General features: G+C 40.5%; 1 protein-coding gene across 7 annotated transcripts in view; it reads right to left on the reverse strand.

The window, feature by feature from the left end:
- The window catches only part of TENM2 (teneurin transmembrane protein 2), a 1,152,237-nt gene that overhangs the window by 671,979 nt on the left and 454,613 nt on the right, over positions 1-25,645 (reverse strand). Inside the window, exon 1 of one of the 7 annotated variants that reach the window (XM_089531999.1) lies at positions 20,147-20,200. The exons of the other annotated variants lie outside the window; for them this stretch is intronic. Coding sequence (XP_089388125.1) covers positions 20,147-20,189 — 43 coding nt within the window. The 5' untranslated portion in view covers positions 20,190-20,200. Of the gene's footprint in view, positions 1-20,146; positions 20,201-25,645 lie in introns of those variants that run through there. 7 annotated transcript variants of the gene reach the window in all.

Here is a 25,645-nt window from a genome sequence, read left to right on the forward strand (position 1 = left end):
TGCCTGATAGCTGTGTTGCTCAGTACTGCATAGAGGACTTTTCTATTTTGTACAAAGACTGCTGGCACTCCAATATTAAATTAATTCACAGTGTCTGTAAGAATACCAAAACCACAAGAGAGGTCAAAAAGGATTTTGAGTCTGTGCACACTAATGAGGGTACTTCAAGAAACATGACAAAGAGCACTAAAAGGATAGAAATGAAATTGTGTGGTAAAAGCAGATATCCAGAAACTCTTATAATAAATAAGTAGATATAACTCCTTCCCTCAAAGAGAATCATCAGACACCATGTTGTGGGCAATGGAGCTAGAGAGAATACCTACACTACTGATATAACAGCATGCAATTACAGTTTTTAAATTTGATCCATCAAATGAATTCTTACAGCAGCAATGCCATCGCAAGACAAGTAGTCCAATTCCTGGGGCAATTCCTTGTAGGTCACTAGCTTTCCCAATTTATATCCTACTCATATGTGACCCTACAGACAGTTGGTTCCTAAATGATTCAGAACACTACTAAAGTACTTGAATTGTTCCACCAGCTCACCTAAAACACAGGCATAAATTGGAGTATGTGGCCATAATCCAAAAAAGAGACATACTGAAGGTATAGGTCATAATAAGATGTGGCCAGGATGGGTACAGTTAGTGCACCAGCCTCAACAGAGTGAAAGGAACACTGGCTACTCCCTAAAGCTTTGGATCTAGGACTGGATCCAAAGGTGACCCAAAACCAGGAGCCTACTTGCTCAAGGGGAATGCAGCCACACTCCAAACATGATGAACCCCAATTCTCCTGTTGTTCAGACCAGGCCCAATCTGTCTTGTCTCAAGTCCCCACCACCACCACCACCACCACCACCACCACCACACACACGCTTTTTGTGCTCATCCAGATCTAAAACATCAACAGTTGCCTGGGGTTCTAATCAACTCCAAATTCCTGGACAACCTCCTTTAGCAATTTCATGTAGATGTTAAATAGTATGAGGGACATGACAGAGCACTAAGGGACACCATGGAGCTTATGGGGGAAGGTTTCTATTTCCTTTTTTAGATTATCCTCAAAGGTAATGAAATATTTTTCTGTTCCATATTGAAACAAATATATATATATATATATATATATATATATATATATATATATATATTCCCACGCACAACCCTGTAAGTGAGATGACACCAAAGAACTTTGCCCAACAATGGAATCCTGGGGATCAGCAAAAAAGTGTCCAAAAATGAAAGTGATGTTTTTCTTTAAAAAATAAAATAAAAAAACAAACAAATAAGGTGTTTCTACTTTCTCTTTTTGGGCCTAATAGAACAGCCCCCTTACAGAGGATGACAGAACAACTATCCTGGAAGCTTTATGAGACAATAAAAACGAGGATTAACAATGCAGATGGGAAGTCTCACTTTTTGAAGAATTTTTCTATGTATTCTTGAGCTCTACAAAGTGAAAAGTAGAAGTAACAAATGGAGAAGTAGATACAAGTACTAGGTATGAAATTATGTTGCCAACATTTCAATCCAAACAGGCTCTGTTTGGAATAAGTGGCAAAACAGAATTAATAAAAAATGTTCTGGCTAGTTGTGGATGAGGAAATGTACTGGCACATGCATGTTGCCCAAGTGTTCCTGCTGCAAATAGGAGTGACTCAATAAACCATGGAACTCCTGTCTATTGCTTATTTATTGCAAAATCTGAACCTCTGGATTTTCTTTACCCCAGCAAACCAAATAAATAAACCAAGACAAAACCATGGATTATTTATCTGCCTTGTCGAAAGATATGCAAGCCAAATAATAAGTTTCCATTTTACAATAAAGAAAAAGCCTGTGGTTTGTTGAGCTGCTCCCAGTTGCATAAGGAGAATTTCAGACAGTACCTTGCTTCATCCCCAAACAATTTCTGGTTCTGAATGAGGGCAATGTTTTCAGAAGGATGCTGAATAGATGAAAATTGGGCTAAGGGTGTAGCAAATCATTGAAGGCCTCATACGGTTCTCCTTTGCTGTCCAGTAAACACCACTGAGTCACATCCACTTCCATTCTTTTTCAGTGGCTGCAAAGCCAGCTTTATCTATCTAAACAGGCTTTCTTCTCTTTCTCACTTTCTTAGAAAATAATCCTTATGATAATTTGTATCCACAATTCTTCATTTATATTCACACTGAGGGGATTTTTCTCAGACGTGTGTATCTTGTATTTTGGAATAATTTAATTGTAAATAATATATAGAAATATTCAAGGAAAGAAATTGCAGTGGTTCAGAAACCACTTATGTATTCTACTGTGGAGGGACTGCTTATCTTGCTGGTTTAATTTTCTTTCCTTACCTCTGTAAAGGACCTAAATCTACATTCACTGATGTCAATGAGAAGTTAAGCAGACACCTGTCTAAGCACTTCTTAATTCTTCAGGCAATCTTTAATTTAAAACAATCACCACCAAGTTCTGAAATGAGAAACTGGTTCCCTTTCATACATAATAATTGCTAGATATAAACATTTTATTTTTAATCTGTCAATTCACCAGACATCATGCAATTTCTAAATCTATATGAATGAAAGATAAGGTCCTTGTTGTATAATTCTTTGCTTCTCTATTTATTAACTGGAAAAAAATAAGATGTATCTATGTTTTATTATTTTAAACTTCTTCCACTTATACTAAGGTAAGATACTTTTGGAACCAGTCAAGAGGGTATCACAACTTACAGCATCTTTTAAACACTTAATAATGTTTCATTATGAAGGCAAATGACAGTTATCCAACATATTAGAATATTATTTGGATCATGGCTATGGTTGGGCTGAAAAAGTATTTACTTTCTTAGATACCTCTTTGTGTATGTATGTGTTTGTCCCTCGCTCTCTCTTTCTCTGTGCCTATGTATGTATGTATGTATGTTTCAAGGTATTGCCCAATTAAAATACAGAAAACATAAAAAAACCCAATAATAGCAGATCATAATATAAATAACACTTCCCCCAAAAAAAGAATTTATAGGGATAACAAATTTACCTAAGGCTAATGGCTGGCAACCTGTTCAGTACCAATGTTGTTGTAAGCTAGCCTTACAATCTTGTAAGTTTTGCTGTTCATAAATATAATCATGGCACTATTGCCATGATTGCAAACACATCTTAAAATCCACTTTATCAGGCAGTTACACAAATGGAGGTCTGTGGTTTGACACCAAATCATGGTACAATGAATAGTTTCAATTGTTTCTGCAGCTGCTTGTTGCATCATGGCTTGTTGGTGAAAAGGGGCTGGATGGGTCATCATTAAGTGCCCTGCTCACCAGCACCACAGAACTCCTTCAGTTGGTGCAGCTACCTGCCTTTTAAGGTGCTACCTGGTTTTTCATCATTATAGCTATGTCTCCTATGTAGGATCTTGTCTGATATTTGTAAATATCATTCATATCCTATCAAATGACAAGGAATAGGGAAATATCTTAATGCCAAAACCACACACGAAACAACAAACATGATGACACCAGGTGTATCTCACTGGGGAGAAATTCCACAAATTGTGGGCAGCAACCAATAACCCTTGTTACCACCCTCGGCTTCTCTTAGAAGAGGTACTTAGAGGAGGTATCAGATGTTGTTCTCAGAGTATGGAGCACATTCATGAGTGGAGATGAAAATATGATCACATCAAGCATGTATTTTAAATAATGGAGAGGGAAGATTTTAATAACATATTTTAAAGCTCAAATAACTGTGTATAACAATTGTCTTGTATATTTTTGCACCTTTCCTTAGAAAACCATACAAAACTGGGTCAGACTTTTCTATATTTTTCAATGCATTTTGTATAACTTACAATCTCAGATATGGATACATTATCTTTGAAAAGAAGATTTTTGTGCTACCAGAATAATTTTGCAAAATGTTATTATCACCTTACAGTTTTACTTGGTTCTCTTAAGTGGTATTATAAGGATCAGCTCTGGAGCCATGAAGGTCATTGGAACACTTTGTTTTATTATTTGTTTAAATAATCCATTGATCAAATGATTTTCTTAAAATAGATTTAATGCTATTTTAGCCGCACAGAATTGGGCTATTCAGTATATTTAAGAAATATATTGTGTGTGTCCTGACCTATTTTTTATATTTATCTTGAGATGACTGATCAAGTGTTCTTTAGCTGACCTGTTATTACACACACACAAAATACATACCAGAATTCTGTCAGTTAAAATATGGTTAATGTATTTATTGATGTGATATTTTTCTCATTATGCTACTAAAATTGTCTGCAAATTATGCAACTCTAGCATTTAAATTGCAAGTATTGATACTACAAATCAGGCAAGTCTGACCTCCCACTCAATTAATGGGCAATTCAATGTTACAAACAATCCCTTTTTTATTCTGAAATAGCCACTTTCCAGATTGTATTTATCGAAAGCAAAGTGGGCACTACCTTATTAAGGAGGAAGACAAGTGCAGCAGCCACCTTTATGCACAGCATGGGGCATGCTGTGACAGTGGGATATGCCAGAAACATTAAGAAATACACTGTAGAAGATCCTAACTGGGATTTCTGGGCACTGGAATGACAAAAGTACATGATAATGAGGATGTCAAGAATGTAGCAGGACAGCATTTGATCAATGCGCAAAATTTAGTCCTATTTTAAATGAAAACCTATTAGCCTCAAAAGTATTATCTTCAAAATATTTGAGCTGGAATCATTTTATTGATTTAATATGCAGTTATTTGCTTACAGGCAAAAAGTCTACTCTAAGCCATAATCAGAAAAGCCAGAGCATCAGAATCTTACATCACATCCAGACCTTCATGTTGTTATGCTCCAAATCCATTTCAAGCCTCAAGTTAAGTTCCACACTATAATGACTGAGGCCTGGCTTGGATGTAGCACTGGATCCTAAGAAGAAACCAAACCTTATAAGATCCCCCTTTCTAGTACAGTGTGATCATAAGGGGTTTAGAAACTTTTGTTTCTGGTCCTGTTAAAGTTGGCTTGCCAGCTCATCCATAAACTTGTTTGCCTTAACAATTGGTAAAAATGTCAATTTCAGAGAATAATTTATGGAGCTGCCTTGTTTTCACTAACCAAAAATATGACTGACCATGGTATAGGGTTCATGAAACATGCTAAACTACAATGATGCTAAACCACCTCTAGAATAATATCACATATAGTCAGTGGAACCATCTCTTTGGATTCTGGACACTGCATATATTTTTATCCTATAGCAAATAAATATTGCTTAGCAATCCATTAGTGGAAAAATTCCCATAGATTAGAGCATATACTGAAATAGAGTGGATGCTGCTATTGATAAAAGGGTGATTGGAAGTTTCTTATTGATAAGGTTGTCATAGGTTGAAGTAAACTTAACAATTGACAACAACAAATCAGGAATTACTGCATTCGTCACTATCTGCTACAATAGCTAGTCACATTCCAACAATATAGATTCTCACCCTGGTTTAAAGTTACAGTTGACCGTCTGTATCTATGAATTCTGTATCCATAGATTCAACCATCCACAGCTTGAAAACATTTTGAAAAAAATCCCCAAAAGGAAACCTTGATTTTGTCATTTTATATAAGGGACACCATTTTATTACCCCACTGTATATAATAGGATGTGAGCAACCACAGATTTTTGTATCCAAGGCAGTTCATGTAACCAAACCCCAGCAGATACCAAGGGACCACTGTAGATTAGGAATTACCTTTTTATTATCTCACATTTACTGACATCCTCTTGGTATCAGCTTCGGCTGATACGCCAACTATGCCCTTTCCTGGAACAGGGTGACCTCGAAACTGTAGTACATGCACTGGTAACCCCAAGACTTGATTTTTGCAATGTGCTCTACATGGGGCTACCCTTGTGCCTAGTCCAGAAACTCCAGTTGATACAGAATATGGCAGCCAGGTTGGTCACAGGAACAGCAAGGAGTGACCATATAACACCAATACTGAAGTCACTCTACTGGCTGCCTATTAGTTTCCGGGCACAGTACAAGGTTATCACCTTTAAAGCCCTACATGTCTTGGGCCCAACCTATCAAAGGGATCGCCTGCTTCCATATAATCCGCCCCATACACTCAGGTCCTCTGGGAGGAATTTATTACAGCCCTTAAAGACCAGGTTGATGGCGACCTCCCAGAGGACATTCTCTGCAGCCGCTCCCAACTTATGGAATGGCTGCTGGACGAGAGCCGTCAAATTACCAATCTAGAGAGCTTTAAAAAGGCCATTAAGATAGATCTCTTCCAGCAAGCCTTCCCGGAATAAAATGCTCGGCCACAAATAAGACTTCCCATCCAGTGAACTCTGCCCACGATGATTTTTATTTAGCTTAGTCGGTTTTAATATGTAGTTTTTAATCTTACATTGTTTAATCTTGTTTTAAGGGGGGGCATTATGTGGATGTATTTTAACCTGTTGTACACCGCTTTGATTGCCTGGCAAAAAGCGGGATAGAAATTAAAAAATTATTTTATTTTATTTTATATGTTAGTCTCAAAGTAAATTCACTGAATCCATTATTGAATGGTGAGTCAACGTAGGGTAAATCTAATTTGTTCAGTGGGTCTACTCTAGTCTGAACTAATAATAGCATTTAGTCCGTTATGTTATGAATTTTCATGTCTAAAATGTAGAGATGTTTCTTTTAATCTCCAGCAACAGCTGGAGTGCAAGTGCTGAATGTATCAATCATTGGGCATTTAAACTGTGATCTTACTTCCCTTTATTTTTTCATTTGATACTTGCCTTACTTTAAAGCAGACAATTTGCAGACCACCAACTCTCTCCCAAAGCCCCCCATTTCTTCACACCTCAATTACTTCAAAATGATAAATTAACTGAACTGTTTCCCTAGGAGGCCTCTGGTAATGATGGATTGACTGCAAATCCCTGTAGAACTTTCCAAGCTTCCCAATAAAGGTAGCAAATTAGTCCCCAAAGCTCGGATATCACAACTGGTGGCACCTTCCAGTTGCAACTTCTGGCCACTGCAGGATGTACTTTGTGTATTTCTGTATGGCAAGGGGTTGGACCGTATAGCCCTTGTGATCTGTTCCAACTCTATGTTTCTATGATTCTAAAGCCTATTTTGGTGATATTTACAGAGCTTAATAAATGTGGCCAACATCAAATACTGACTCTTGCAAAAACCACAATGACATTTGTCTTTAAATCAACTGACAATGACAACTTGGAATCTCACGAGTTGATCTTAACATTAAAAGGAAGCTTTTGTGGACATCTAGCACATCATCATGTAGTTATGGCCAACCAAATAAAATCCAGACAATTCAAGAAGTCACTAGATCCAACAGAAAATGCTCTGGTAAACATATATTTTACCAGCTATTTTCTTGGAAGAGGGCTTTGAAAATACCACTAAAGAACTCAACCTTCCAGTTGCCTCACCTCTTTCAATATTTAGTATCTTTCATCCTATAACTGGCTCGTCTAATTTACAAATCAGTTTAATACAGGGTGGGTGCCACTACAAATGAAATGAATTATAAAATAATGATATTGACTGAAGTGGTTTCTGTACTGTTCTTGGCATAGTGACAACAACTTTAGACACTTCTAAGCTTCAACCTAGTTTGTAAAGTGTTGACATACCAACTTACTAATTTCTATTCTGTTTACAAACTGTAGATAAGTAAGGAAAGCATGAGTTTTCTTTTTGGAGGTGCTTAAAGAAACTCTCCTGGCATTAAAAATTTTTTAAAGGAAAGCTAATGAAACTGCACTGAGTGATAAGGGACTGAGTTACAAGTATTAAAAGAGATGAATTGCATTAACCCCTGGCCTCCCCCATTATATTCACTGCCCACTGGAAACAACAACAGAATTACTAAAATCCCACACTCTCTAATGGGATGGTAATAGGATTCAGAGGCCATTAGGGTAAAGGCAATCCATATTTTACAGTTTAATAAGCTCCTGCTGAAGATGTTGCAGCCTTCCTCAGAAGTCCAACAATTACCAATTTAATATTAACTAATCCTCATCCATAGTCAAGATAGCAAACAACCTGAGCTTTTTGAGCCAGTTTCTTTTTGTGTAGGCACAGAAAAACATACATGAGATAATTTATTATTTGCACTAATAGTGCTTATTACTGTCACTCAAAAGTCCTTTGACTAAAAAAGATGCCATGGTTACTGAAATGTAGATATTCAGTATGAGTGCCTTTATTATTACTCTTAAAGACAAATACTTTAATTTGTGACTTTTTCTCTTTTTTTAATTAGAAATCTTTAATTTTTTTCACAAAATCTTACAAATGAAACTGGACAGAAAAAGGTGTAAGAAATCGCACACAACGAACAAACGACAATTATGAAAGCACATATAGACTGAATTTGTGCCCGATTCTTGGTTGGAGTGGAAGCATGGCACCAAATTGTCCTTTGTTTCCTGACCTCATGAAATTTTGAATGGTTAATATGTGACCATTATCATAATGTCTCAAACAGAATTTGTGTTGGCTGGAGGAATTGTGGTAGCTATAGTCCAATGCTGACTTTTCCAAGTTGAGGTCCCAACGCCTAAAGCTTCATAATCCAAATTCACTATGGCTACAACATTCAACCACAATATAACACCTAATTGTTTCACTGCAATGGCACCAACAAGAAGCTGGCTATGATTCCCAATAGAAGTTATATAGAAGCATTGTCAGGGTCCTTGGGATCCATAATATATCATTAGATTAGATTCATAGCATATAATTTTGTATTCAGAAATCAGAAGTGATTTTTTTGTAAAGAACTCTATTGAATGATAAACTAAATGCTACACTAAACACTCATACAGGAAACCACAGCTTATCTGATGAGGAGACTGTCAGCAGGTGCAATAGGTTGAAAAATTGAACCCAGAAGTTTTTTAAGCTTGCAAATATATTTTGGCCAATGAAAATATAAACAACACAGTATATATCACTTGTGAATGCATACAAAAGTTAAATTAACACACTATATACGTACAAAAGAGCATATAAGCAGTCCCAAGCAAGCCTTGTAGGCATGAAGTGACAACAGAACAGAATCCCTGCTGAATTAATGGAACTTGTCTGTGATTTGCAAGTGCTGAAAGAGCAAGTTGTTGGAAAATGAGTTATCAAAAGGCGGGGGTGTGCTGGATGCACAACCATCGGTTAGGGGGATGCATGGCCACAGAAGTTGCGCCAAAAGCCCCTTGTCATTTTCTGCTGCACAATAAAGTGAATTCAAGCCAACAGGGCTAAACTCTAGTCTAGAAGCATCCAAGGGGTACCACTGTACCCAGTCTGGAGAAGGCCCAACCCAAAAGCAGAGCCCACCTGCCATAAAATACCAAGAACATTGAATTAATCTACTGCCCCAAACCAGAATGATGAAACCATTTAGCAAGTAAAGTGGGATATAGGCTGAACAGGCCTACCACCCCCAATCTAAGATGGTGCCCACTACATGTTAGGCCAATCAGAAAATGATGCCCAAAGCCCTAGCACCCACACTTAAAATGGTGGTTTCCAATGGAGAAGCCACACTCACTTGCCACAACTTAGTCACTTAAAATCAATTAAACTATATTACGTTGTTCTGTAATAGTAATAGTAATAAAAATTTATTCGGTCATTGACCAGTATAAAAACAAATCACACAAGCAACATATCAATATAACAATAACAAATTAAAATATAAACTGATAGTAGACTGTACATGTACGATTTCAAACAGTTCTTTCTACACGGTAATAAAATGGCCATTTGACAGCTGAGGGCGCAGTTTACAAACAATATAACAGAATTTAGCCACGTTGTTCTAATTGGGGCCTATAACCTACAAGCCACCCTTAAAATGGCACCTGACACTGAGCAGTCCCATGACAAATGATGTCTGCCACCCACCACCACCTAAATAAGACAAAAACTAGCAAACACAAAGAAGAACAAAATGTTGCCTACCCCCAACAGGCACCTGCTATCCAAACCTGAACACGCCTCCAAAGAAAAGGAACCATTCCCCAACCTAAATACTGAGAAAAACAGTGTGCCTAAACTCCATGTCCCATAAAACCCCTCAAATTAAGCAGCCCACTGTCTGAAAGAACAAATGCTGTCCTGCCTCCACCCTGAGTGGTCCAGAAAAACTCCCACCTAAACAATTAAATAACAGCTTTCACAATTTAGAAACCAAATAAACCAACACAACAAATTAATTACCATGTAAAACAAAAGCAGTCTGGAAAGAAAGGAAAGGGAAAGAAGAAAAACGGTCTGGGAGTGGACTGGATTCCGCTGCAACACTTGTACTCAGGCACCACAACCTGACCAAGCCTAACCTACATGGACTTGAAAACAGACAAAACAAAATGAAACAATGACAATGAAACCCAACAAAGAGAAGATGAAACACAACCACTCCGGGGCACTCATGAAGTGAAGATCCAAGAGGACTCATAAGGAGTCAGTCAGGCTTTAAATAACCTAAAGGTCCAGCACTCATCATTTGGCAACAAGTGCCAGGCACAGTGCATTCTGGCCTCTATCAGAGAGGCCATCAAAAGTGCAACCGATCCCACAGTTAGGGTTGCCATTCATCAGGACCTCCAAACCGGGACAAATGTAGGACAAAATTTTCAAATGTAGGACACATTTTTTTGTGTCCTACATTTGAATAGGAGCCTTGGAGGCTTTCCCTCTTGGCCTGGGCCCCACCCTCGGCGGGGGCGGAGCCCAAGCAGGGAGGCACTCCTCCCCTTCAGGGAGGCTTTCCCTCTCGGCCTGGGCTCTGCCCTCGGCGGGGGCAGAGCCCAAGTGGGGAAGGACTCCTCCCCTTCAGGGAGGCTTTCCCTCTCAGCCTGGGCCCCGTCCTTGGCGGGGGTGGGGCCCAAGCGGGGAGGGACTCCTCCCCTTCAGAGAGGCTTTCCCTCTCAGCCTGGGCCCCGTCCTCGGCGGGGGCGGGGCCCAAGCGGGGAGGGACTCCTCCCCTTCAGAGAGGCTTTCCCTCTCAGCCTGGGCCCCGTCCTCGGTGGGGGCGGGGCCCAAGCGGGGAGGGACTCCTCCCCTTCAGAGAGGCTTTCCCTGCAGGCCTTGGCCCAAGCTGCGAGGGAAAGCCTCCCTCAGCTTGCCATATCTCGCCCGGGGGCGGTGCCAAACCGGGGCGGGACCGTGTGGACCCGCCCCAAACCGGGAAAGTCCCACCCCCAGGCGGGATATGGCAAGCCTACCCACAGTGCCACTTGCCATGTGGGTCCAGGTATGAAAATGTGCGCAATTGTGATTCAGATCACTACACATTGGTGGAGATTTAAATCTTCCCTCCTAGTTGTGGTTTATTTACTAATCCAGCCTCTGATCCCTGGAGCTAATAAAAAAACGCAAGGATGAGACACAAGTATCAAACAAAAAAATTATTATAGTTTACATTTAAAAATTCTGACAAGGATGATATTAATCCATTTCACCACAACATCCTTTTACTTCAATAGTAAGGAGAAAAACTGGCAACCTAATTCAGCAAGTGGATAGGGCAGTAGGAATCACTTATTAGTAATTCCCCTTATAGGCTAGGAGGGCTTTTGATCAACTGGTACCAACAAGTTTTCCATTCATTGCCAATAGCAGGCATGAGGATTCCTAATTCTTACTGGGACAGAAGCAACAGGGAAGCTTAAAGACCCTCATGTCACTGTCCTGAACTGGTTCATTCTCTGTACAAAAGAAAAGCAAGAGCCATGCAAGTTCAAACGATGTCCATAATGCCATATCTAATTTGCCCTAAGACACATTACTAGTACTCTGAAGGACCTACTGTTTGGTAGGTCTATTTAAAAAAAACAACCTCAATTGATCAATGACTGATGGCTTATGTGTTCCTAATTTGTTCCCCTTCTTTAATGAACTTGTCATCAGCTTTAAAATGCATGACAGAGTACAATAGAGCAAGAAAAAAAATGTTCAGTGGACATTCCCACATACAAGCCATCTGGAAAGCTCCTGCATTTCAAATTATTACAATCAACTGTGCTTTTCCAGATTTCATTGATAAGTGTTTATCCAACAAGAAAGCTAATCTTTCTAAAGATCATGCTAAAGAAAGGGGCACATTAGGTTGTAATTGCAGCAATTGCAAATATCAAAGCATCAAAGTATATAAGATCAATCACAATCTACAACGTCCATTAATATTATTTTTAAAAGTCCACTGTCTCAGATACTGACCATGTCAGCATTAAGATGCTCACACATTAAACAAACAAACAAACAAAAACGAAACAATTATGACATGTCTCATATAGAAAACAACACTCTTAGAAATCAAGGGGTTGGGGAACAATTTTAGTCGTGAAGGTCCAAAAGAGATTGCAGAAATAACCCCGTTTGAGACCACTTTAATTGCTCTGTCTTAATGCTAGGGAATTCTGGGAACTGTAGTTTTGTGAGACATTTAGCCTTCTCTGTCGGAGAGCTCTGGTGCCAATATAACTACAATGCCCAGGATTTCCTAGCAATGAGCCTGGGCAATTAAAGTGGTCTCAAACTGAATTATTTCTACAGTCTGTTTTGGACCTTAGTCTCTGATGCTGAAACATTTATTTGACTTTCTAATAGCTTTCCCATAATGAAAATTCTAAAAATTAATAATGACATTTTCCATAGTTTTAAATTGTTTTTAAATAATAATAATAATAATAATAATAATTAGCTTGCCTCTCCCTTTCATATTGTTTTATTGTTTGTAACCCACCTTCAGATCTCATAATTTAGGCTTAAAAAGATATAAAATATTAATAAATAAATCGATAAAGAGATGTCTTTGATTTTTAAACCATTCAGTAATTCAAAATCCTCACAATTTGCCACATTTGGCAGTACAAATCCTGGCTACAGTTAACAAATCGTTAACATAACCTGAATATCTATGGATTCAACTTCTTCTTTCAGGTGATACAGTAAAACAGTTTTTCAGTGACAACTGGTTATAATGATAATTTCAATCAAACATTGATTAATATTTGGACAGTGCCATTTTTTTAAAACAAAAGATCTGAGTTACAGGCCTGACATCCCCAGATTTGATTAATTAAACATTTGTTTAATTTATATGGAATAAGATACCATGATAAATGATAAACGATTTTGAAAATATCACTCTTTATACTTATCCTTATTAAATTCACTGCTATATTGGTTGACTGTTCAAGACCATTCTGTTTTCTATATTTGCACATTTAGATCTCCCCCCACCCCCCTTTACTCACCCACAGTTTTGCTGGTTCTGCAAACATGTCAGAGCTATGGTCTGTAATGATTTAGCTGCTAGTAGTTCCGATTCCCACCCCTTAAAAATATGTTTTCAAATCTTCCAATCTGCAGTAGATGCTTTTCTGACTTATTCCTAAAGGGGAGCATTTACTACTGTGAGCTGACTGTTGTTGAATAACATAGAGAAAGCAGCCTAAATAATCTTGACTAGGTAGTATCACCATGTATTTTCTTAGAATGATCTTTTTCCAAGCATTTTAAATGGAAAGATGTGAGCACAAAATAAGAAACACACTACAACCTGAAACTATCCATATAACATAGGCATAGCTTCTATATACGGCATCTGGAACAGCAGCAGCACAGTCAAGATGCAAAACTGCACATGCCAATATTTTTCACAAAACCATTTCCTAAAGGGCCCTCCCACCATCACTTAATATACTAGTACAGTTGTATTTTAAAAAAGCCATGTGGCTGCCACTTTATCTTTCAGACAAGAGAGACTACATCCATAGGCCCATTGTGGAGCAACTGATATAGAGCAGAATGTGCTGAGGGGCAATGTCGTATAGTGGTTTGAGCCTAGTACTCCAGAGACCAGGTTTCAAACCTGTGCTCAGACAGGGGATACCTACTGGGTGACATTGGGATTGCCTCAGGAGAAGTCAAAGGCAATCCTCTCCCCTGAACAAATATTGCCAAGAAAACCCCAGGAACCCTAGCCAGCATAGGCAATGTTGAAGAATGCTGGGAGTTCCAGTCCAACAGTTTCTGGAAAGGTGTCCAGTTCCCATCCCTGATATAGTGGCTAAGACCAATGATGGACTGCACAACTGATCCCTGTCTTAGCAGTTTGAACATCCTAGGGAGCCCTGGTGGCGCAGTGGTTAAATGCCTGTACTGCAGCCATTCACTCGAAACCACAAGGTTGCGAGTTCAAGACCAGCAAAAGGGCAACAGCTCGACTCAGGCTTGCATCCTTCCCAGGTCGCTAAAATGAGTACCCAGACTGTTAGGGGCAAATTAGCTTACTTGCTAATTAGCTTACTTGCTGTTCACCGCTATGATCTTTGGAATAGCGATATATAAATAAAACAAATTATTATTATTATTATCCTACAGTAAAACGTTTCTGTGTTTATTATACAAGAATATGGCAGCCTATATTTCAAATCCCTGCCCAGTCAAGGGTGGACTTTATAAAGTCCCTATCAATACAGACTACAACTGAATGCTGCTAAAGCATCAATTAATTTAAAAACACAATGTATTCCCTAATTAAACCTGTGAAATAAAAGAAAAAAAAAAGGGGGGGGGAAACAGTGCCCATGTTTCTTAACTACCCTTCCTCATTTTCTAGGATCTTTAAAAAGTATGTCTCATCCTTGTTATTAATTTGCTTTTTAAAAAAATCAACCAGTCTCCAAGTATAGTGTTAACAGACTACAATAAAATTACTACTTACTTTTTTTATCAAAGTTCTTCCTACACTTATGAACATATATCAGGCTTTTGCCCAAAACAAATTAAATTCATTTCTGCAACATGACAAACATGACACATTCTCAGTATCTCTTTGTTAACTCTAATTAATGATTTTGTTCATTTGTAGCATCTTTACCTTTTTTTAAGATGGTGAGAACTAGGACATGGGCCCCTTGGCAGAGAATGATGTCCATTCCTTACATTCTAGTGACCTCTAGAGACTATGTGTGATGTTCTGTATAGATATGCACACATTTGTGCATCATCACTAGGGTTAGAGCAAGAACTAGCAAGCATTTATACACTATAAATTTGAAGTCATGCATTCATATACTGCACAGGTTACAAAACACATCTAAGCAAGGTAACATTTAAAACATTTATTCTCAGCAACACAAAGGACTTGCATAACAGAAGTATATGTATTTTGTGCATTCTTCATTTCCCTTAGTATGATGCTGATGACTAGGAGTATTTCCAGTTCTTTAACATTGCTCAAAAATGATATTTCATAATGTTATTAAAGAATCAAAGTATTCATATATTGCATTGAAGAGCTCATCAAGATAAGAGGAAAGGAAACATATTCGTGTATGTGCTTTTTAAATACATTTTTAGTACAGCGTTTTTTACAGAAAAGCTAAGATTGTGTGCCAGTCTCTAGCTGTCCTGATGCTTTGATGGCATCTACGGGCCCTTTTTAGGGTTAATTATTGGCTAAAGATAAGAAATGAGAGATGTCACTCTGAGAGTTCTTACTATATCCCCTAATATAGCCTTTCCAAAAGGAGAACCTTTCCCAAAGGGAAGTCTGATACCCAAAATTATTCAAACAATATATTTCAGATTATATTTCTATACTTTTTCTAAATAAATATAGATAAATAAATGCATAAGGGTGTTAACTTATACAAAAAAAACCTTACTAATTATTTAAATCAAATGTACAGTTAAAATGCAACCTAGATGAATGAATGAAAATGTCTGTTTACAGTCATATCTACGTGAAAAGAGCTCAGATGAATACTCTGTTGATGATCATTTTCAGCTGAACATAAATTCTGAATACTGTACAAGCAAGCCATAATAGTAAATTTCACTGCAATGCTCTGACATTTTACTTAGGTTTAGTTCAATACTGGGAAGAACATCTTTACCACAAAACAAAATGAAAATTATTGGAGAAAGCTTTCATTTGCAGTACAAATCAAATTAACAACAATCCGAAACAAGCTGCAATTATTCAGGTAAGACTGGCTTCCAGCAATTATGAGTTATATAAGTTTCCTTTGCATCAGATTCTTACAGATTTTTACATCATACTGAATCCTCTCGTGCATGATGTAAATTTTACATGAACTGTAAACAGTAGTGAAACTATTAATTGAATTCTGAAACAGTAAAGGTTGTCATCTTTGGAAATCTTAAAAGCTCTGTACAGGTAAACACAAATGTTCAATAACAAGAGCTAATGCATTACTAACCTTGTAAAGTAACCTTGTATACTTTTTTAAAAAAATCTAATTTAAAAATTAACATTGTGCTGCGCATATATGCTATGAACAAGCGCTCTTTTTATTTCTCCCATTCCATGGGAAAGATGCATTTGAGTTAACGGGTGCAAAGCAAAATTGGGGATTATATGTACAGGGTATCATTTATTTCTGTCATGGAAAATCTACACTTTATATTTGCCTTGCAATACAGAAATCACCAAACTCAACACAATGCATTGATGTGACTGAGAGACAGTCATCTCGACTATACAAATAGATATCTCCATATCTTTCAAAAAGTAATTGCCTCGATGTATAGGCATATGTGCATGCACATATGTACACACACACACACACACACAAAATTGCTTGCTGAAATATCCTTCATTTGTTTTGTTGGTACGTCATACAAAAATAAATATTTTTTTAAAAAGAAAATCAGCACTAGGCCTTGATTTGTGTATGTGTGTGAAATTAATATCACAACCTATGAAGAACCAATTAAATATTCTGAATGTTATCACGTCAGCAGTTCAAATAAGTCTTTTATCTCCTGGAAATTCTCTATGAACATGTAAGGGAGGGCAGCAATAAGAAGTGAATGATAAATGATTGGGAAGTAATAAACACACCAGTAATCAAAACAGCTTCTGCTACCAAAAATGAACAAATAAATCCATGTATTACAGTTCTTTGTAATATTTAGAGGTACAACATAAGCATATAATATATATATCCACATACCTCAAATGAGACAGCACTAAAGAGAACATTAACTTCAGTAGAAATCTGGTGTAAATGCAAATATCTTTTACTTTCTATATTTATGGTAAACTAGTAACATCTTTTTGGGATAAAACTAGCTTTGTGCAGTTGTGCCTATGAAGATACAGAGTTGCCAAAAAGCTTCCACAGAACTAGTTTAACACGCTACAAGGGAAACAGTTTGAATATTTGCAATTACAAGCAAACACTTTAGGAAAGACACAGTGAGAAATACACACGGTGTTAATTTTTAAAAGCACAAAAACAAAAGCCTGCGCACTATCAAGAAGATGCCGCTGTGATCCAACAACATCTTAAGCCAAGCTCTTTGAATCTATCTAATAAAGATGCTTAACTACACAGAAATCACAACAAACAGTTTAGAAAAGTAACAGATTATTGCATTTTAAGTATGCCTACGTCCCGTCTTAAATCATTCTTAACTGTTTTTGAAGCTGGAATCTGATGGTTTGAGGATCATTGCCAAAAATAAATATTTCCACAGATAGAGGTCAGTGGTTGCCTGGAATTGCAACAGTAAGTGGCTGTACACTGAAACTCTCTGGGTTTGCTTTGTCATGTTATCACTGATCGCTAGCACAAGAATTGCAGCATGGCATACTACAGAATGAAACACACACACACATATACACATATGCACACACCCCATACACTTCCCTTTTTATCCATTCTTTCCTGAGACGAAATCCTGCTTTTTGTGTTTCTTGCTCCATTTTATATTCCACTGACAGCCTCACATTTTCATTTCTAATCTTTGTGGAGAAGGACCGTCTCCAGTTAACAATTTATGCTTTTGGATTGTTCTACAGGCCGCTCAGTTACGCACTAAATATCCCACCGGAAGACAACCGTTTGCGGATGTCAGTTTTATTAATTTAGGGTCCACGGTTTTTTAAAAATTTCTTAATATTTTCCTTGGCGTTGGCAGGCGGGGTACATATTTCTTTATAAGGAAGCGGGGCATTATTCTTTTAAGAGGGTGCCATTCCAGCTCTTCCTCTGGGAAAATTTGCATGTTAAAGGCCTTTAGTATTCAGCGATGAAATGTTCTGCATAGTAATGTACAGTAAACTGATTTTACAATTTAAAACAGCAGACGTGCTATCGCTGCCTAGCCGAACTGTGATCATTCGCAAGTGTGGCTTCAGCTTTAATAACACCCTACAGAACGGCATGAAAATCTAATGATCTCACGTTACTCTTCAATCAGCAGCCTCCGTACGCCGGATCAGCAATGTTTAAGGGTTATTGTTATTTTTTCCTTGAGTTTTTATATTCTCATTGCACAGCTCTCTCTCTCTCTCATTCTCTCTCCCGACAAATAAAACGATGTTTCCTTTGCTCTGCAGCAGCATCTACTGGATTATCTGTAAAAATGCTTCGATTCATATTAATCACACTGTTAATGTTGAGAAGAAGCAAGTTAGCATCTGCCAAAAAGGGGTGGAAGAGGAGGAGAGGGAGGGAGAAGCAGAGCCATGAATGAACTGACATTTGGGTTGGAAACAAGGCTTTACTCTTGGCACTGGGCTTGGCATCACGAAAAGCCACTAACTTTCTCTCTCTTTCTTCCAGGGGATTTGGAAAGTGTGTTACGGCAGGGCAGTTTTTCTTTTAACTACTGTGGTTAAAAAAAGGCTTGGCTCTGGAGGAGAAATTCCTCAGGAATCTCATTCAGAGATCACCTCTGGTGTTGTTCTGATGCGCAGCAACAAAGCCAAAGGAAAGCCTCTTCTCCTCCTTCTTCTTCTTCTATATGACTTCCAACCATTAATGTGCTGCTTCTCTGGGGCATACACTCAAGGAGTTTCAATGAGCCATAGGCAAAGTTTTAATATTTAGCAAAGCATTTGGTCTCAGAGGTGCCCTGATCTCTGCTCTTTCTGCAGCGCAGCCCTTCATCTGTTTGTTGCAAATCAGAGAAATGGCTCTGTCTCTGCCACATTCTGGGAGCATGGGCTTTATAGAGCATATATAGAAACCCACAGAAGCTGACAGAAATGTACAAAAGCTCTGGCCATATGTACCGCAGCTCAGGCTCCCCCACTGCTCCGCCCCACTCCAGGCACACAAGGGGGGCTCTTCTTCTGTGGCAACCCAAGACAAGGGCAGTGCCAGCCTGCTCTTCCTTGGGAGTCCCAGGGTCCCCGTCTCCACTGACTTTCCCTTCGCCTTCAGGCTCCCGCCTTAGCAAAGGCACTGACTGCCAGGCGAAGGGGGACCTCCTCTCCTCCTCCTCCTCCTCCTCCTCCCCGTTCGCCCCTTTGACCCCTCTGCCTTTTGGGGATGCTTTAGCAGATCAATACTACAAAAGGAGGGGAGGAAGAAGGAGAAAGAGAAGGAGGAAGGAAGGTGGGGACACCCAAAGAGCAGACCCTTCTGCAGAGGAGGATGCCCCGAACCTCGGCCAAGTTGGGGCTGCCCTTCCTTCCTTCCTTCCTTCCTTCCTTCCTTCCTTCCTCCCTCCCCCGGCGAAGGGGCCCAGGGAACCCCAGGCAGGGGGCCAGAAGAGCCCGACTCCCTCCGCCAACTCCCTGAAGGACCCGCGAAAGCCAGGGGCCCCGGGGGCTCTCCCCTCCCCCTCGGCCGGCCGGCCAGCCTTCCTCCTCCTCCTTCTGCTGCTGAAGCGGGAGGCTGTCCAGGGCAGCCGGGGCAGACAGGGGCCCTTCCCAGGCGGGAGGAGGGCGGGAGGGCGAGGGGCTCTCTGCCTGCCTGTCCCTTGGCTGCCCTTCCCCTCCGGCCCCTGGAAGCAGAGAGCCCCGAAGGAGGACGGGGCACTGCGGAAGGAAGGGTGGACCTTCCCGAAAGCAGGGAGGACGGGGCCAAACCCGCATCCCGGCCACCCGACCGAGGACCTGGGGGAGCCCGCCTGCCCGGTCCGGGAAAAGGAGGACGCCTGGAGGAGGAGGAGGAGGAGGAGGGAGCCCTGCCTCTGGCCCCCGTTCCTCCTCGTCAGGTGCCCCAAGCCCCCCAAAGCCACCTCCAGCCCCTCTGCCTCCGGCAAACGGGACCAAGAAAGGAAAAGAAGCCCCGACGGCCCCTCCCTCCCTCCCTCCCTCCCTCTGAGGCTGGGTGCCCTTCCGCTTACCTGCCTCGCCGGGAGCCTGCCTTCCCTTGCCGGGCTGAAGCATCGCCGGATCCGCCCGCCAAGCCGCCGCCTCCTGCTCCTGCTCCTGCTCCTGCTCCTGGGGCTCAGTCCCGGGGCCCAGGGGGCTCCCCTGCTCCCGCCCCCATGGCCCCAGGAGCGGCAGAGGCGCCGGGTGAGAGAGCCCCTCTGGGCGCCCAAAGGAAGGCAGGGAAGAAGAGAGGCGGAGGAGGGCCAGAGAACAATGGCAGAGAAAGAGAAGGAGAAGGAGAAGGAAGGAGAGCCAGAGAGAGAGAGAGAGAGAGCGCGCGAGAGAGAGAAGCGCCGGCAGGAGAGCGGGAGTCGTCTGTTTACCTCGCCCCGCGCCTGCCCTCCGCCTGCCTCTTGCGCTGCCTTCCCTCGCCGCCGCCGCCTCCTTCCCTTTCTCTCGCAGTCACTCGGGGTGCAGCTCCTCCTCCTCCTCCTCCTCCTCCTCCTCCTCCCTGACTGCCTTCTCCCTTTGGACCACTGGCAGCATCCACACTGGAGCAATAACCCGGTTTGGCGCCACTTTATCTTTTTGGCTCAAGGCTATGGCATTCTGGGAGTTGGAGTTTGTTCCGCTCCGGGCCCCACAACAAACTCCAACACCCAGAATTCCATAGCCTTGAGCCTGAAAAGAGTTAAGGCGGTGCCAAACCGGGTTATTGCTCCAGTGTGGATGCAGCCCTCCCGGTTCACAGAGAAAGAGGGGCTCACCCTGGGATCCCAGAAGAGCATCCAGCCGGGCATTGGATTCAAGCTCAGAAGACAGAGCCAAATCCGAAGACTCCCTTCAGCCTTCCGGGGCTGAGGCAGCCTCTGCAGCTGCAAAAGGAATGGGGCCCCCATTTTCCCTGCAGGCAGCAGAGTCCTCTGGAGCCCATGGCCACCCTTCTCCCCTTTCCAGGAAGAGGAGCAAGGGCGGGAAGGGTCCTAGGCTGCTCTTTCCCCTCAGGGAGAAGGTCTAGCCGTGGCGAATGATCATGGCAGCTGGAAGATGTTCTCAAGAGCCAACGCTTCTCCCCTCCCCATCTTCTTCCTCAATATGTCATCTAACATGCTGACCCAACCTGGGTTTGTCCCAAATCTGACTACCAGACTGGATTAGAATTGGTCTAAATGATTAGTACCAGGGACACTGTTCAAAACCACCACAAACTCCAACTCCTTGCCCCAAACTGGAAGAGCCGGCATAGGCAGTAATTATCCAAAGCCATGAAATCTCTGTTTAGTTTCACCCATTCCTCCAAGAAGGCAGCGAGGGTCCTGCAAAACTTCAAAAACACAGTGACTAACCTGGGAGAGTCCAGTAGTCAAGATGGGCAAGGATTAAGGGTGTCTGTGTCAATCCACCCATTTCCACTTCATTTGTCTCTTCAGGCAACACAAGTTGGGGGGGGGGGACACAGCCAAGAGTGGGCCCTAATCCAGTTCCATCTATGTTGGACGTTGTTAAACTATGGCATTTACATCAGAAAAGAGGCAAGCATCTTAGATCCCCGTTTTTGCACACCAAACTTAGCCAGTGTAGAGCACACAAAAACCCAAACCAAATCAAACAAACAAAAATGTCATCTTGGCAGATTTGTGCCAACAAAGATTACTTCCCTGCTTCCCCTAGCTCTTCTGCCATTTGCCTCCTAATCACACTAACTCTGCCATTTCATCTTCCTTTGATCATAAGAATAGGGAGAGGCTGATGGGATTCTTTGACTGGTTCATGGACCTTTGGGGGGAATCCCTCAGACAGCCTGGATTATCCCAAGTAGAGACCAAGCCCTCAGCAGGAGACTGATTCAGTCTTGCAGAAACATCCTCCTGAGAGCCTTTCTTAAAAGTCTAGATGGCTCAGCTTCCTCAGACCACCACCACATTTTCCTTTCTGTCTTTTACTCTGCAGAGGTCACAGGTGCCTTAAAGGTCCATACCTGCAGAGTCACAATAGGCTTCCCCAGCTACAAATCATTTCTTTACTACAGAAAGCCGGTTCCAAGGGAGGGTCATGATGGAGACAAGCTTATGGTGGCAATGAAAACCAAGCCTTGGTGTAATACAAGATGCTATTGCATACTATGATTGTTACCATCACTGAAAACCATAACATTGATCTGCATCAGTAGAGGCAGGAAAGCTGTTTAGATCAAGCAATAGCAATGCACCAATATAATGCCAATCATTCCAACCCACTAGGTATGTGGGTTAACTGTTTGATGGGCACCTGTCCAGAGAGATGATCAGGTAGGCTGTCAAAAAACTCACATTTTCTCCAGGTCAGATGGTTTCTCCTCCTTCTCCTGATGCTGTGTATAAAGTGGTCACATCAATGCTCTATGTAAACTACAGTGGACCCTGGTTATCCGCTGGGGTTTGGTTCCAGGAACCCCCGTGAATAACAAAATCCGTGTATACTCAAATCCCATTAAATACAATGGCATAGCAAAATAGTGTCCCTTATATAAAATGGGAAAATTAAGGTTTGATACTTGAAATGTATACTTTTTTGGAATATTTTCAAGCTGTGGATGCTTGAATCAGTGGATAAAAAAATCAGTGGATAAGGAGGGCCAACTGTAGTAGCATACTGGCATGTTTACCCTCTACTAATGATTACATAATTTGAAATTTGACTTTTTGAGAGTGAGTGCCCAATGTCCTGACATTTTTATTGAGCCATGTAGTACAGCCATCAGGATTTCTTGGTCAGTCCTGGCCGTATAAGGAAATCCCCGTGGTGCAAAAGGGGATTATGAGCTGCCCCAAAGAGGCTATGTGCTAGATGATTATATTCAGGTTATTTTCCCTCTTTTAAAAATGTGCTTTGAGTTAAAATTCCTACAACATCATTACTGAACCATGCAAAGCTATCCCAAAGCACATTAGAATAACTATTAGAGAGCAAAATTTACTAATAATGACATTTTCCATAGAAATGTAAATAATTGGTTTCAAGCCCAAGCTTCATATAAGTTTCCTTAGCTCTAGGGAAACAACTAATCAAAGCTTTCTCTCCCCATCACCTTTGCAAAGCCAATTATAAGGCAAGTTTAACAGTTAAGAGAAAGACCTCCTGCTTCTCTCTCTTCATGCTCTCATTTCTACAGCCTTTCTAGAGACTGAAGCTGTGATGCGTGGTTCTCAAAATTTAGGGGGTTAGATTTATCAAACATGCAATTTTCCAAAAGCACAGGAAAAGTTACTAGTTTTATGACCACTATACAGCAGAATTTCTGCTAAGTTACTCAACCTTGGAGCTGACCAATGAACTAGATTTGTTGGGCAAAATGTACCTCTATGATGCCCGACAGCATATCTCATTATTATTATTCAAGTGGAGTACTGACTGCCTGTGACAGTGTAAGAAGTGGCATTTATTCACAGCAATAGATAGATATTGAGCCCTGGCTGCACACTTGAAAGCCAAATTTAACTGTCTGACTATGCAAAGAACATGGCCCCAGGTAAATGCCGTGAAGTACAGATTCAGTGATTTAAGCCTAATTCTCCCCCTGCAGATGGGAAATCCCAGAATCCCCAGCTAGTTCCTTAAAATTAGGTACATCAACCTGTAATAGGACTTAACACAACCTATGTTTTATGTCCTTTCTTTCATTTATCTTTCATTCAGGGCTCCTAATACCTTGCACAGAATATTCTTTAACCAGAAAGGCAGTAGAAATGGAGAACAAATGTTAATTAATCTACATCTTGGCTATTTTGGTGAACAAAATAAAATTACTTGCATTTCACCCAAAGACCACCAGCCTTCTTTTTAAGATAGAAGGAAAAAGAAAATGTCACTAAATTGTTTATCTAGAGTTCTTAAGTATAAAGCATTCAAAGTAGAATAACAGCACGCTGAGATAAATAAATGCAGAAACAAGGTGTTAATGGACAAGGCAATGACCTGCCACAGATAATGTAACTGCAAAAGATTTCCTCCCAAAGTGCAAAGTTACCACATTAGAAAGCAATACTATGAGAGTGTATGTGATTTGGCCCAAAGGCCAATATATTTACAAATGTAAAGTATAGTACAAGATGGCTGAGTGGTACTTAAATTATCTTAATATCACAAAACAGAGTAAGTGCATGGTACATTTGTTGAATCACAGAAAAATAAAAGGAGGTGAAGACAGATGGCAGCTAAGCAGAGGCCATAATCCTCCGGAGAGCTAAAGCAGAGTAACACTTCACAGACATAGCTCTGTGGGACTGTAAAGAGAAGTAAAGCAACCAGACAGATGTGAGGAGAATGGTTTCTGCCTGAGCATCATTCTGCGAATACTAGAGAATACCAGCAGGGGAATGCTTGTGTAAGAAGGCCTCTGAAATCTGTTTGTGTTAGCTGGTAAACTGTACAACAGCCAGTGCAAACATAAAGTTCCAACCAGACTTGGGCCAGAATCTTTATCTTGCATCTACTTCATGTATTGTTTCCTTTAAAAACAGAGCTATATCAGAAGCAAACCATCTTGATTCTCAATGATTCCTTCTGAAATTCAGACCAAAGTGGTCCAGGCAGGGGAAAACTGGGGAAAGGAACTGGGCACAATCTACCTAGTACTTCTTCTATGCACACATTCAGATATCATTTCCAACTGCTCATCTGGGCTGTCAAAGTGAATGTAAGGCCAGCTGAGGGAAAACCAACCGACTAAGGCATCTAGAGGGAAGAATCAGCAAGCACAAGAATCCCAACTCCAACAACTCAGTCTCTGCTTGGCACTACCTTGGCAAACATGGAGTTGCTGAAATAATACATAGGTTTCCTTAAAGGTGCAGCCCACTTAGTCATCATAGTTTAATGACAGTATTAGCTAACTTGGCCAACAGAAGTTGAGGCATTTTATTAAAAATTCATATTGTGTAGCTATGAAATATGCTAGATAAGATCACAGTACAGAATCATAACTTTTTAATCATGAGCTTTCTCATAAATGTCTGCAGAAAATAACCTATCTTATAAAAAAAAAAACCCAAACCCAACTGGCTACAGAGTATAGAGCAAGAACAACATTAAATCAAAAAATAACTTTGCATTTCTTCAAATATTTACTTTCCCCTGTGGAATTGCTTAGATTTAGTTCCAGAAAAAGTTGATGACTGAGTATATACTGTCTCTTCCACTCGGCTGAATCCAGGCATTGGTGAACTATTTGATAGTTATTATGAATGTTTTGCAACACTGTAAATTCAGAAGCATCACAGCAGAAGCTTTACAGTAAATACTGTTTCTGGCATATTCATAAGCAAAGAAATGTAGTGTTACAGATTTTACTTGAAAGATTAAACATACACACACAAGCCAGTTTGCTGAAGCTGTTGCCATTTTCCAGTATAGACCTACCTATGGCAGTCACAGAAGCAATTGAAAAGCCTTATTTATCAGCAAGCTGTTTTCATAATAATCTCAGTGTTATTTATGAAATCTAAGATAAATAGTTCAGTTTTTGATGATGAATCACTAAAAACCTCTGGAAA

This window comes from Sceloporus occidentalis, unplaced genomic scaffold (genome assembly GCF_023333645.1).
Source record: "Sceloporus occidentalis isolate IW3139 unplaced genomic scaffold, rSceOcc1.0.p SCAF_1, whole genome shotgun sequence".
NCBI classification, from domain to species: domain Eukaryota; kingdom Metazoa; phylum Chordata; class Lepidosauria; order Squamata; family Phrynosomatidae; genus Sceloporus; species Sceloporus occidentalis.